The sequence below is a fragment of the Manihot esculenta genome, chromosome 2, assembly GCF_001659605.2.
Source record: "Manihot esculenta cultivar AM560-2 chromosome 2, M.esculenta_v8, whole genome shotgun sequence".
Classification (NCBI taxonomy): Eukaryota; Viridiplantae; Streptophyta; class Magnoliopsida; order Malpighiales; family Euphorbiaceae; genus Manihot; species Manihot esculenta.
This window is the reverse complement of record NC_035162.2, coordinates 10308743-10322722: the sequence shown is the minus strand read 5'-3', so window position 1 is coordinate 10322722 and position 13980 is coordinate 10308743. Positions and strand designations below refer to the sequence as shown.

General features: G+C 34.4%; 3 protein-coding genes across 3 annotated transcripts; all 3 read right to left on the bottom strand.

Annotated features, from left to right (window-relative positions):
• Positions 1–341: 341 nt before the first annotated feature.
• LOC110607571 (cytochrome P450 71B34) lies at positions 342–2160 on the bottom strand. The gene is made up of 2 exons (XM_021746709.2): positions 1179–2160; positions 342–1096 (listed from the first exon to the last, which is right to left on the bottom strand). Exons 1-2 carry the CDS (start codon positions 2100–2102, stop codon positions 485–487), a joined length of 1536 nt encoding a protein of 511 aa, XP_021602401.1. The 5' UTR covers positions 2103–2160; the 3' UTR covers positions 342–484.
• A 5635-nt stretch (positions 2161–7795) lies between these two features.
• Positions 7796–9589, bottom strand: LOC110608774 (cytochrome P450 71B10). Its single transcript, XM_021748065.2, has 2 exons — positions 8579–9589; positions 7796–8495 (listed from the first exon to the last, which is right to left on the bottom strand). Exons 1-2 carry the CDS (start codon positions 9479–9481, stop codon positions 7881–7883), a joined length of 1518 nt encoding a protein of 505 aa, XP_021603757.1. The 5' UTR covers positions 9482–9589; the 3' UTR covers positions 7796–7880.
• Positions 9590–11751: 2162 nt separating this feature from the next.
• Positions 11752–13508, bottom strand: LOC110609638 (cytochrome P450 71B34). Its single transcript, XM_021749374.2, has 2 exons — positions 12567–13508; positions 11752–12484 (listed from the first exon to the last, which is right to left on the bottom strand). Exons 1-2 carry the CDS (start codon positions 13467–13469, stop codon positions 11870–11872), a joined length of 1518 nt encoding a protein of 505 aa, XP_021605066.1. The 5' UTR covers positions 13470–13508; the 3' UTR covers positions 11752–11869.
• Positions 13509–13980: the final 472 nt, after the last annotated feature.

Here is a 13980-nt window from a genome sequence, read left to right as displayed (position 1 = left end):
ATAAAATTTTTATATGTGGCTTACAGTTCTCGTTATATTTTTAAAAGTCATGCGTTTTAAAATTTTCTTTTTAAAAAGTTATTGTGGGTTTTTATTGAATAAAAATTTTAAAAAGTTATTGTGAGTTTCTATCGGACGTTGATGGTAAAAATTAAATTTAGTTCAAATCTGTCATATAATTTAAGGTTAATTACTTCAAGAGATAAGTAGATAATATAAATTATCATATATCATTGAAAAGAGAAAAAAAATTTTATTTTACTTTTAAGAATTTGAAAGATTTATATATTTTTCGATGTATTATTAAAATTTAAAAATCATAATTTATGTTTAAACCTAAAAAAAACAATTAAGAGTGTATATGAATAAAAAACCTATACTTTAAGGGAGTTTGTAAAATTCATCCCCAAAATTAAATGCTAAGATATTAATACAAAGCAAAGGAACAGGCACATGCAATTTTTTTTTCTTATGTCTCTTATTATTAAGGGTCACTTTTAATTGGCACTAGCAGTAGAGCTGTCTTCTTGTAAGTCGTAAGACCAACCTTCTCTTCCATGTTAATATCTTCCTCCTTCGTATTAAAAGGCAACTTCCAATCAAACCAAAATAGAAGGTTTGCAAGTGCAAGCTCCACCATTGTTATTCCCATGGAGATTGCAGGACACCCTCTCCTGCCACCGCCAAATGGCAACAATTCATAATTCTGCCCTCTAAAATCAATGTGATTATCTACAAACCTCTCTGGATAAAACTCTTCAGGGTTTCTCCATATCTTGGGATCCCTTCCTATTGCCCACACATTCACTTGGATTCGAGTCTTGGGCTCTATCTCATACCCATTTATGCTGAACTTTGACATGGTCTCTCTTGGAATTAGTAGTGTGCTTGGTGGGTGTAGTCTCATTGTTTCCTTCACTATCATCTTTAAGTATACAAGCTTGTCAATGTCACTTTCAGAGACTTTTCTTTTCTTTCCTATGCAACCTCTGATTTCTTCTTGTGCTTTTTTCATAATTCTAGGGTGTCTAGCAAGCTCTGCCATGGCCCAAACCATTGTTATTGCTCCGGTGTCGACTCCGGCTAGGAATATGTTCTGATAATCAATAGGATCTTCGTATCAAATGAATGATTCAATAAAGAAAAAGAAAGGGGAAAAAAACCAGTTAACTAATTACCATGAGAATCGCTTTAATATGATCCTGGGACAGTTGAATTGCAGAAGATTCAGTTTGAGGTCTCTCCATCCCAAGCAAAACATCGATAATATCTTCGTTTCCAGGCTCTTTAGTTTGCTTTTGGATGTGATCATCTATCACTTTCTGGTAGAAAACATCAAATTCTTTAAAGTTTTTTTCAAGTCTTGCATGGAGACCTGTGAGTCTATCAACAATCCAACCCACGTAAGGAAAGAAATCAGCTGCAGAGAAGCTCCCAAGCATAGCCAAGCCTTCATGAATAACTTCTTGGAATCTTTCATCGCCGAACTCTTTCTCTTCAAAAATCTTCCCAAAAGCTGCTCTACAAGTTATGTTCGCAGTGAGAGACAGTATCTTCTCACTAAGATCAACAGGGGTGGCAGAGGAAGAAAACTTGGAGATGGAACTGATGAGCAAATCAATCTCTTCTTCCCTAACAAATTGAAACGACTGGACTCTCTTGGCACTGAAGAGCTCAAGAACACAAAGCTTTCGCATATCTCTCCAGTAATCCCCATAGGGAGTGAAAGCTACATCAAGATAGTTGTAGGATAGTTTCCCAGTACCAGCCAGGAGAGGTCTGCTGCAACAATTGAGATCATGGGTTTTCAAGACCTCCTTAGCTGCATCTGCAGAAGAGACGATAACTGTTGGTACACGACCCAGATGGAGAAGCATCACAGGACCATATTTCTTGGAGAATTGCCACAAAGAGCGATGACGCAATTCCCCAAGTTGATGCAAGTTGCCAATGATTGGAATGCCTGGAGGCCCTGGAGGTTGCTGCTTTCTCTGTGATCGCTGAGCTTGAATTTTATTTTTCAAAAGGTAGAATAATACAGGAATCATAAGAAGAAGAGGAGTTAGCCATATTGGAGAAGCCATTTGCCGTTTTTTCATCATTCTAATTGTTCATTCTCTCTTTTGAATGTTAAGAGAAAAAATTTTTTTTTATTTAATTATAATATTAAAGGAATAAAGATATAAATAATTTTAGACATGAAACATTTAATTGTGCAGGTGACTGTCTTGGACCGTACTGAAGTTGAGAAAAGTCCAGATAAGAGACTGCCTTGAAATATGGTCCATTCTTCTGTCGCAATCTCAACACAAAGAAAAGTCCAAATTCGAATCTTATCAACTTAAAATGGCAACTGCAAGTCTATCTAATATAACCACAAATGTTAGTGAAATTTGAGAGTTGGTGTTCAAATTGGATTTGAAGTCTATGGTCCTAAAAGCTTGTAAATTCTTATCGCACCGAGATAATAAGTTGAGGAAATTGCTTAAAGGCCCATGAGAGTTCGGAAAAAATTATTTCTTGATGTTGATGGAACGTGATATTCTGTTGGTAGTTGTTATTTTCAAATATAGGTACCTGTGCTTTTTATTAGGATAACACTCCTTTCATAGACACCATATTTATTATATTATATATAGTAATTATTGGATTGATTGGATGATAATGATGGATATAATGAAGGATAATTATGATGTTGGAATATCATTTTGTAAATGTCATGTTATTATTAAATATTTAATATTATTTTTTAAAATAATTTAAACATAGATATAATATAACTATCACTTAAAATAAATGATGTGTTGTTATTCTAAAATGGAATCATGTGATAAGAGTTTGATAAACCGATATACGGTTTTACTTATGGAAAGAAATTTTCGATTTGTATCAAGACTCGTCCTATTCAGAAAATATTGAATATTCACATAAAATTATTATTAGTAGACATAATCCATTAGATTTCTATTATACCGATGATTACAAGATTTTCAATCAGTTAGGCAATGGGATCCTTTATCAATTAGCCAGCACCCACAAGATTTTTAGAAAATATTGTGATTAACTTCATCTTCCTATAGTATAAAAGTTAATGATCACATAGACCAAAATACACAATTCTTACACAATTATTCTTGAATTCTAAGCAATTTCTTACACTCGTCTTATTCTTCAGTTTACTGACTTGAACGTCAGAGTGGCTGCCGTAGGTGCCAATCATCTCACTTATCTCTCTTGCAGATTGATCAATCATAATACAGTTCTATTCCGACCATATCATTTAATTCCATTGTCAGGAAATCTATTGAATTCTCTATGTTTATTTAGATTAAAACTGGTATCTTATTCTTGTTCTCTTAAAAAGAAATCTTTTTTTTTTTCTCTCTCTCGAAATGACCTGCAACTCACAAGCTGCTGTTAAGGTTGCTACCAATGAGGGCATTATTATTTCTTCTGCTCTTGGCAGTGGATAAAACATGCCCTCTATAGTCAATAAAGCTGATCTCAACAATCTGAACAATGAGTAGATGTTCCAATACATCAAAATGTTGCATGCTACTCTATTGCAATATAAAATTCAGAGGGAGGCGTCATTCATGACTCTCAGGGGAAGAAAGGGAGAAAGTCTCTGTTGATACCCCAAGAACTCAGACAGAGACGATCCAAACACGATCTAAAGGGAAGGTCGAGTTCGAGGAAGAAAAGTCATTAGACGATACCCCGAAGGACGTTGATTGGAAGTTGGTACGAGCTGTTTAAAGGTACCAGAAAGAGCAGGAATAGGGGTGAGCATTCGGTCGGTTCGGTTCAAAATCGAACCGAACCGAATAAACCAAAAACTGAAATTTTAGTGTTTATGAAAACCGAACCGAACCGAACCGATTTTGGTCAGAAACCGAAATGAACCGAACTGGTCTGATTCGGTTCTATTCGGTTCGGTTTGATCGGTTTCGATTTTTAATAATTTTTTTATTTTTTACACTTTATTTTTAATATTTTAAAATTTAATTAAAATATTTTAATTTTAATATAATTTAATTTCTCTATATTATTGAAAAAATATATTATTATCACTAATCGGTTCGGTTCGGTTTTTTCGGTTTTTTTTCTGATCAAAACCGAACCGAACCGAAATTTCTGAAATTAAAAACTGAACCGAACCGAAATGTATAAAAAATCGAACCAAATTTTCAAATCGGTTCGGTTCGATCGGTTTTTTCGGTTTGAACCGAATACTGCTCACCCCTAAGCGGGAAGAGAACTTTGGCCTGGATGATGACTCACCTCTTTCAGAAGAGATCTTGGTAGAGATATTCCTCGCTAAATTCAAACTCTCAAATTTGGATAAATATGACGGGACAACAGATCACATAAGTCACCTAGCGATCTTTAGGACGACCATGCAGCTTCAGGATATCAACGATTTTGTGTTGTGTCAAGTGTTTCCGTCAACCTTCACAGGTTTGGCTCAGAAATGGTACCAACATCTAAGCTCAAATTTAATTCAGAACTTTATGTAGTTTGCCATGTTATTTAAATTCAGGTTTATTACTTGTATACCTCCTAAAAAGCTCTCCTCTAACTTATGGAAGATTCACCAAGGAGAGGGTGAGTCTTTAAAGAGTTTTATCTCACGGTTTAATGCAAAAGCAGGTGGATGAGTTAAATTAAGAGATAGCATGTGAAGCATCAAAGAAAGAAATACGCAACATCAAGTTTATGGATTCCTTAATCAAGAATCCAGCTGCTACATACCAACAATTGATGGACAAAACCTAGAAGCATATCAGGCTGGATGATGAAGTCCAAGTATTGAGAGAGGACAACAGGGCGAGCCAAAAACAAAACCAAAAGCCATAGAGATAAGGATATGAAGGAGACCACAGAAGTTATATCGTCTCTCGAAGGAGGGATGAGCAAAGTAAGTATAAGAATTATACTCCATTGCATGACTCATGAATACGTATTCTAATGTGGATCAGAAAAAATGATAAGGAGGTCAGGTGGCCTCCCAAGCTCCATCCCGAGAGAGTAGAAAGGCGAGATAAGACCAAGTACTGCCTCTTTCACAAAGATCACAGATATATAACATAGGAGTGCCGACAGCTGAAAGACGGGATCGAGAGATTAATAAGGGACGATACACTTTGAAAGTTTGCTATAAAAGACATAAGAAAAGAGCTTAGGACTTGAGGTAAGAACACTAGTCCATCTCGATAAAATGAACCTATAGGGGTTATTCACGTGATTGCAGGAGGACCGAGTAGCAATAAGGGTCTATAGAAGCAGAATGTCACATATATTTAATTCCTAAATCAAAACTCCAAGTTTTGCAATTGGTTAAGTTAGAAGACCGAATATTTTAAATGTTCTTGAAAGTATTTTTGTAATTTATAATAAAACTATGATGCATTCTTGAGTCTTTTTTAACATTGGATAGACAAGAGCGCGGAGATAAAGAATAAACGCCATAAGGTGGGAATCTACTAGGCGAGCCACAAGGTAGAAATCTGCAAGGCACATATCCGGGTGTTAGTCCCGATCAACTAAGGCATTTTATGCCAATACTACAATGTAAGAATCCGCCAGATGAGCCACAAGGCGGGAATCTACCAGTTGCATATTCGGGAATTAGTCCCGAGGCATCTTATGCCAATGCCACAAGGCGAGAATTCTCCAAGCGAGCCATAAGGCGGGAATCCACCAGGCACATATCCAGGTTTTAGTCTCGATCAACAAAGCATTTTATGCCAACGCTACAAGGCGGAAATTCACTAGGCAACCACAAGGCGAGAATCCTCCAGGCACATATCCAGGTGTTAGTCCCGATCAATTAAGGCATTTTATGCCAACGCCATAAGACAAAAATCCGCCAGGCGAGAATCTGCCAGGTGCATATTCAGGTGTTAGTCCCGATCAACAAAGCATTTTATGCCAACGCCACAAGGTGAGAATCAGCCAAGCGAGCTATAAGGTGAGAATCCACCAGGCACATATCCTGGTGTTAGTCCTGATAAATAAAAGTTTCAAAGCTATAAGGCAGGTATCCGCTAGGCGAGCCACAAGGCGGAAATCCGCCAGGCACATGACTGGGTGTTAATCCCGATAAATAAAGTTTCAAGGCCATAAGGTTGAGTATATGCCAAGCGAGCCACAAGGCGAGAATCTTCCAGGTACATGATTGGGTGTTATTCCCGATAAACAAAAGTTTTAAGGCCACAAGATGAGTATCCGCCAGGCGAGTCACAAGGCAGAAATCCGCCAAGCACATGATTAAAAATTAGTTTCAATAAATAAAAGTTTTAAGGCCAGAAGGCGAGTATCCTCCAGGCACATGACCGGGTATTAATCCAAATAAAGAAAATTGGCCAAGTATTTTATATTTAATTTGACCATTAATCAGTGATAATACTAGATGAAGAGTTTCATCTATGGTCAAGTACTGATCCTAATATACTTGGTGAAAATTAAGGTAATCATCATTTATGACTAGACAAAGCAACGCAAGCATGAAGAGTCAATCCAAAAATGCCACGTACCCAAGATCGTGAAGACAAATGTAACCTTCGATTTGAAAAATCGAAGACCAACAGGGAAACTTTTGATTTAACACAACAATAGCCCAAAATAAGTTATAAGCTATCACCCTAAGACGGATCACGTGGCAAGAGTCCGATAAACCGATACCGATACGTAGTTCTACCCGTGGAAAGGAAGATCCAGACACCGTAACTCTCGATTTTTCATCAAGACTCGCCCTATTCAAGAAAGGTCGAGCCTTCACATAAAGTTACCGTTAGCAGGCACAATCCAGCAAATCTCCATTACGCCGGTGATTACGGAAATCCCAGTCAATCAACCGATGAGATCCCTTATCAATTAGCTAGCACCCATCGAATTTTTAGAAAATGTTATAATTAACTTCATATTCTTACAGTATAAAAACTAATGATCACAGAAACCAAAATATGCAATTCTTATATAACTATTCTTGAATTCTAAACTATTCTTTACACCTGTCTTATTCTTCAGTTTACTGATTTAAGTGTCAGAGTGACTGCCGTAAGCGCCAACTATCTTATCTTTTTTCTCTTGCAGATTGATAATCACAGTTTAACTCTATTTCAATCATATCAGATAACTATTTATGAATGAAAATAAATTGTAGTAATTAAATTGCATAAATAAATAAATAAGGATATTTAAATAATTTAATATATTATTTAAAATAATACTATACAAGGCCATAACACCATAGTAAACAGAGAATTTTTACTGTGATATAAATTTGATTCTTCAAATTGAGCCTTAAATTAGAGCATCAAAAGTGCAATCAATCAAGTAACTTGTAGTCCATAATTAAAAATAAGATAAATTCAATTTATTTATATATTAAAATATCAACAAAACTTAATAAATAAGTCAAATAAAAAATATAAATTACAGAAACATTTACAATAAATTTACTTATAGATTATTTTCATAACATAATAAAAGTGCAATGAATTTTGTTTTAAGAATTATTTTTTAATGATTATTAATTACAGTTTAAAAAAAATTACTTTTATTTTGTTATATATATATATATATATATCTTTGGCCCTACTTTTCAATGCTGCGTCCATCCTTATTCATTTTAATAATTCAAAATTTTATTTAGACAGAAAAGTTTAAAGGTTTATATGAACAAACAATCTATATTTTTAAAAGCCAAAATCAGTTTTTTTCATATCAATTTATTCAATAAACAAAGTTTGTAAAATTCATCCTCAAAATTAAATGAATTATTTCTTACTTTTATTCAAAGCAAATGTTATCAATATAAATTAAGCAAAGCAGCGTAAGATCATATAATTTTTCTCGCTCTCTCTCTATTATTATCATGCAGATTGATATTGAATAGGCACTAGGAGTAGAGCTGCTTTCTTATAAGTAGTAATACCAGACGCCTCTTCCATGTTAAGCTCTTCCTCCTTCAAATTAAAAGGCAACTTCCAATCAAAACAAAACAGAAGATTTGCAAGTGCAAGCTCCACAGTAGCTAGTCCCATGGAGATTCCAGGACAGCCTCTCCTTCCACCACCAAATGGTAGCAATTCATAATTCTGCCCTTTAAAATCAATGGGATTGTCTATAAACCTCTCTGGAAAAAACTCTTCTGGGTTTCTCCATATCTTGGGATCCCTTCCTATTGCCCATACATTCACTTGGATTCGAGTCTTGGGCTCTATCTCATACCCATTTATGCTGAAGCTTGACATGGCTTCTCTTGGAACTAGCAGTGGACCTGGTGGGTGCAGTCTCATTGTTTCCTTCACTATCATCTTTAAGTATCCAAGCTTGTCAATGTCACTTTCAGAGACTCTTGTTTTATTTCCGATGCAACTTCTGATTTCTTCTTGTGCTTTTTTCATTACTCTAGGGTGCCTAGCAAGCTCTGCCATGGCCCACACCATGGTTATTGCTCCGGTATCGACTCCGGCCAGGAATAAGTTCTGGAAATCAATAGGATTAATTTTCGTATCAAATGAATTAATCAATAAAGAAAAATAAGGGGAAAAAAACCCAGTTAAGTTACCATGAGAATCGCTTTAATATGATCTTTGGACGATTGAATTGCAGTTTCAGTTTGAGGTCTCTCCATCCCAAGCAACACATCGATAATATCCTCCTTTCCAGGATCTTTGCTTTGCTTTTGGATGTGATCCTCTATCACTTTCTGGTAGAAAACATCAAATTCTTGAAAAATGTTTTCAAGCCTTGCGTGGAGGCCTGTGAGTCTATCAACAACCCAACCCACATAAGGAAAGAAATCAGCTGCAGAGAAGCTCCCAAGCATAGCCAAGCCTTCATGAATAACTTCTTGGAATCTTTCATGGCCGAACCCTCTCTCTTGAAAACTCTTCCCAAATGCTGCTCTACAAGTTATGTTCGCAGTGAGAGACATCATCTTCTCACTGAGATCAACAGGAGTGGCAGAGGAAGAAAACTTGGAGATGGAACTGATGAGCAAATCAGTCTCTTCTTCCCTAACAAACTGAAACGACTGGACTCTCTTGGCACTGAAGAGCTCAAGAACACAAATCTTTCTCATATCTCTCCAGTAATCTCCATAGGGAGTAAAAGCTACGTCAAGATAGTTATAGGATAGCTTCCCAGTACCAGCCAAGAGAGGTCTACTGCAACAATTGAGATCATGGGTGTTCAAGACCTCCTTAGCTGCATCTGCAGAGGAGACGATAACTGTTGGTACGCGACCGAGATGGAGAAGCATCACAGGGCCATATTTCTTGGAGAATTGCCACAAAGTGCGATGCCGCAATTCGCCAAGTTGATGCAAGTTGCCTATGATTGGAATGCCTGGAGGCCCTGGAGGTTGCTGCTTTCTCTGTGATCGCTGAGCTTGAATTTTATTTTTCAAAAGGTAGAATAATACAGGAATCATAAGCAGAAGAGGAGTTAGCCATACTGGAGAAGCCATTTGATGTTTTGGAAGTAGCTCTAGCAGCTTTTTTGGGATAAATTGGAGCCTGAAATTTGCTCAAGATGGGTGCTTTACTTGATGGAGTTCATCATAATCATTTAATTATGAATATAAATTAAATATATTCATCATCACATGATTGTAGAAATTATTATAAAGAATTCTTTTTTTTTTTGAAATGGATTATTATAAAGAATTTGAAATTATTAATACACGTTATTTTAATTTAACATATGCAGCCTCATCTGAGATGGAATTCTCACCAAACTCTATTTTTAATGCATTTTTTTTTTTATGAAAAATGCCTTTTAATACTTTATTTAATGATTAATGATTTTTTTTTTCAATGGATTTTTTTACTACTTCATTAATGATTCATTTTATAAAAAAATTCAAATAAATTTTTATAAAATTTCTTTCAAAATAAAATAATTAAACTATTTTAAATAAATTTTTTTTAAAAAAATCAATGAAATTAAATTTTTAAAATTTTAAATTCGAAATAGTGAATAAGGGATTTCTCTAGCCACTCCATGCGAATTATAAACACTTGTTACTGTACAAATTATCATAAAATTTTTTGATAAATCCTATAAAATATTAAGCTTTAATATCACATGTGAATATAATAATAATAATAAAGAAAAAGTATCTTTTTGAATAAATAAACAAATAAATAAAATCTTCATACAAATCTTCTATGTCCAAGGGGTTGATTAAAAAAACCGCCACCTTTTGTGTTTGCTGTATAAAATTATCATAGTAACCAATGCTGAATACGCACAACGAAGAAAAAGAAATGCCGTTGTTGGCTTAATGGACCCAAGGCACGCGGAGAAATCCCCTGGAAGATTTACAAAAGATAGTTAGGATTATTTTCACGATATATGATAATATATAAAATACAACTCATCTTAAGATTTTGCCACGTATATTTCATTAAAGATGATAGGGATATATGAATATTAGAGATTAATAATAAGTTTATATCTTATGTTTAGCCTCATAATTTTTTTTAAAAAAATTACTTATTTAGTCTTATAAATATTATCATTTATTATATATTTAGTCTCGTATAAGTTTGAAACGATATTGTATTTTTAAATAAATATTAAAATAAATTTAAATAATATTAATTACACATTTATTCTCCTAACAAGTTTGAAAAAATTAAAAAGAAAGGTTCTTGCTTTGATGATATTGACTCTATTCTATAAATTTTTAGAAAATCTTAGTATTACCTTTTATGTTCAAATGTGTGAAATAGATTTAAATATTAATATTGCTTACTTGGTATTACTTGATTGGATAGCTTGCTTGGGTGGTATTATTGCGGATATTATTCAAATTAATTATATAATATTTTATTATATGAGATAAAAAAAAATGAAATAAATAACGTCAAGCTTTATGTAATTAGTTTGCATTATATGTATATATTTTAAAAAAATTAAATTTATTAATCAAGTTTACTATGGATAGTTAAAAAAAATACATGTATATGTGAAATATCAACGTTGATAAATGAAATAAAAATACTATAAATTTTTTTTATTAAAAGTTGAATCACAAAAACCTTGAAATTTAATAATTAACTATTTTTAAAAAAGAATATTAAATATTTAATATAAAATATCATAAAATTAAACTCTCTTGAAAATAATAATATATGGCAACACTAAAAAACACTATTTAAATAAACTATCACGCCTCTACACCAATTTTAAGAAAAAAGATATAGATTTTAAGAAAAAGTTAGCAATTATTAATAATTTATTATATAGTGATATTTTGAAATTTAAAAAATAGAATTTACAAAATATGTTTAAGTTTAGTTTTGAAATATCTAATTTTTTCCTACTTATTTATTTTTCATTTATTTTATAGTGATATATAACCGTCATTTTTTTATAATGTCACCTCGTGTCACGCAGACCCACATGTATGGACACTTATATTTGTCAGACAACCATTTAATTTTTCTTCGATGCACATATTGATAGGGTCACGAGATAGCTGGGCTGCTCTCTTATCTTTTATCATGTCATCGGACTAAACTTTCTTTTGGTGGACTTAAACATAGAGTTAGTCCGGCTTGCTTAGTCAAGAGCTGGAAGACGCGATGTTGGACTGGTCTGCTCGAGTCTATTAGATGTTGTGCCTGTTTTTTTTTTTTTTTTAAGTTTTGACTTCAGTCTAAGTGTGAGAAATCCAACCGTCTATCATATAGTTATAGTTATGATATGAATGTAGTCAAATTAAATTCATCCTCAAAATTAAATGAATTATTTCTTACTTTTATTCAAAGCACATGTTATCAATACAAATTAAGCAATGCAACGTAAGAACATGTAATTTTTCTCGCTCTCTCTCTCTCAATTATTATCATGCAGTTTGATATTGAACAGGCACTAGGAGTAGAGCTGCTTTCTTGTAAGTACTAAGACCAGACGCCTCTTCCATGTTAAGCTCTTCCTCCTTCATATTAAAAGGCAACTTCCAATCAAAACAAAACAGAAGATTTGCAAGTGCAAGCTCCACAGTAGCTAGTCCCATGGAGATTCCAGGACAGCCTCTCCTTCCACCACCAAATGGTAGCAATTCATAATTCTGCCCTTTAAAATCAATGGGATTGTCTATAAACCTCTCTGGAAAAAACTCTTCTGGGTTTCTCCATATCTTGGGATCCCTTCCTATTGCCCACACATTCACTTGGATTCGAGTCTTGGGTTCTATCTCATACTCATTTATGCTGAAGCTTGACATGGCTTCTCTTGGAATTAGCAGTGGACCTGGTGGGTGCAGTCTCATTGTTTCCTTCACTATCATCTTTAAGTATTCAAGCTTGTCAATGTCACTTTCAGAGACTCTTGTTTTATTTCCGATGCAACTTCTGATTTCTTCTTGTGCTTTTTTCATTACTCTAGGGTGTCTAGCAAGCTCTGCCATGGCCCACACTATGGTTATTGCTCCGGTTTCGACTCCGGCCAGGAATATGTTCTGGTAATCAATAGGATTAATTTTCGTATCAAATGAATGAATCAATAAAGAAAAATAAGGGGAAAAAACCCAGTTAAGTTACCATGAGAATCGCTTTAATATGATCTTGGGACGATTGAATTGCAGTTTCAGTTTGAGGTCTCTCCATCCCAAGCAACACATCGATAATATCTTCCTTTCCAGGATCTTTGCTTTGCTTTTGGATGTGATCCTCTATCACTTTCTGGTAGAAAACATCAAATTCTTGAAAATTCTTTTCAAGCCTTGCGTGGAGGCCTGTGAGTCTATCAACAACCCAACCCACATAAGGAAAGAAATCAGCTGCAGAGAAGCTCCCAAGCATAGCAAAGCCTTCATGAATAACTTCTTGGAATCTTTCATGGCCGAACCCTTTCTCTTGAAAACTCTTCCCAAATGCTGCTCTACAAGTTATGTTCGCAGTGAGAGACATCATCTTCTCACTGAGATCAACAGGAGTGGCAGAGGAAGAAAACTTGGAGATGGAACTGATGAGCAAATCAGTCTCTTCTTCCCTAACAAACTGAAACGACTGGACTCTCTTGGCACTGAAGAGCTCAAGAACACAAATCTTTCGCATATCTCTCCAGTAATCGCCATAGGGAGTGAAAGCTACGTCAAGATAGTTATAGGATAGCTTCCCAGTACCAGCCAAGAGAGGTCTACTGCAACAATTGAGATCATGGGTTTTCAAGACCTCCTTAGCTGCATCTGCAGAGGAGACTATAACTGTTGGAACACGACCGAGATGGAGAAGCATCACAGGACCATATTTCTTGGAGAATTGCCACAAAGTGCGATGCCGCAATTCGCCAAGTTGATGCAAGTTGCCTATGATTGGAATGCCTGGAGGCCCTGGAGGTTGCTGCTTTCTCTGAGATCGCTTAGCTTTAAGTTTATTTCTCAACAAGTAGACTAATATGGGAATCATAAGAAGAAGAGGAGGTACCCATATTGGAGAAGCCATTTGCTCTTTTTCATCTTTCTAATGTTTCATCGGCTCTCTTTATATATAAAAATTTTATTGAAAAATATATATGTTTTAAAAATAACTTATTTTTTTAATTGTAATATTAAAAAATATTTAAATAATTTTATACATAAATCATTTAATAGTGTTTGGACATCAACCACGTGATTTCCTCGAACCATGCCGGAGCATAAAAAAAAATAAGTCCCACCATTTATTTGTATTTTAAATCTCTTAGTCTAGATAAAAATTAATTTTTTAGTTAATTGTTATAATAATGTATAAGACAACAATCCCAACTAGCCCAGATCTGCATAATATGTTTTGATAAAAGATTTCAGTTTTTTATTTATTTCTCCCGAATATTCACATTTTCGTTGATATGGTGATCTGTATCTACACTATTTCCCGTTCTTTTTTATTGGGATTTCCAAGTGTCAAGACCAAGATGCGCAAAACAAAGGCATGAGCACAAAAAAAGAAAGAGAAGTCCAAGCCTAATTAAGAT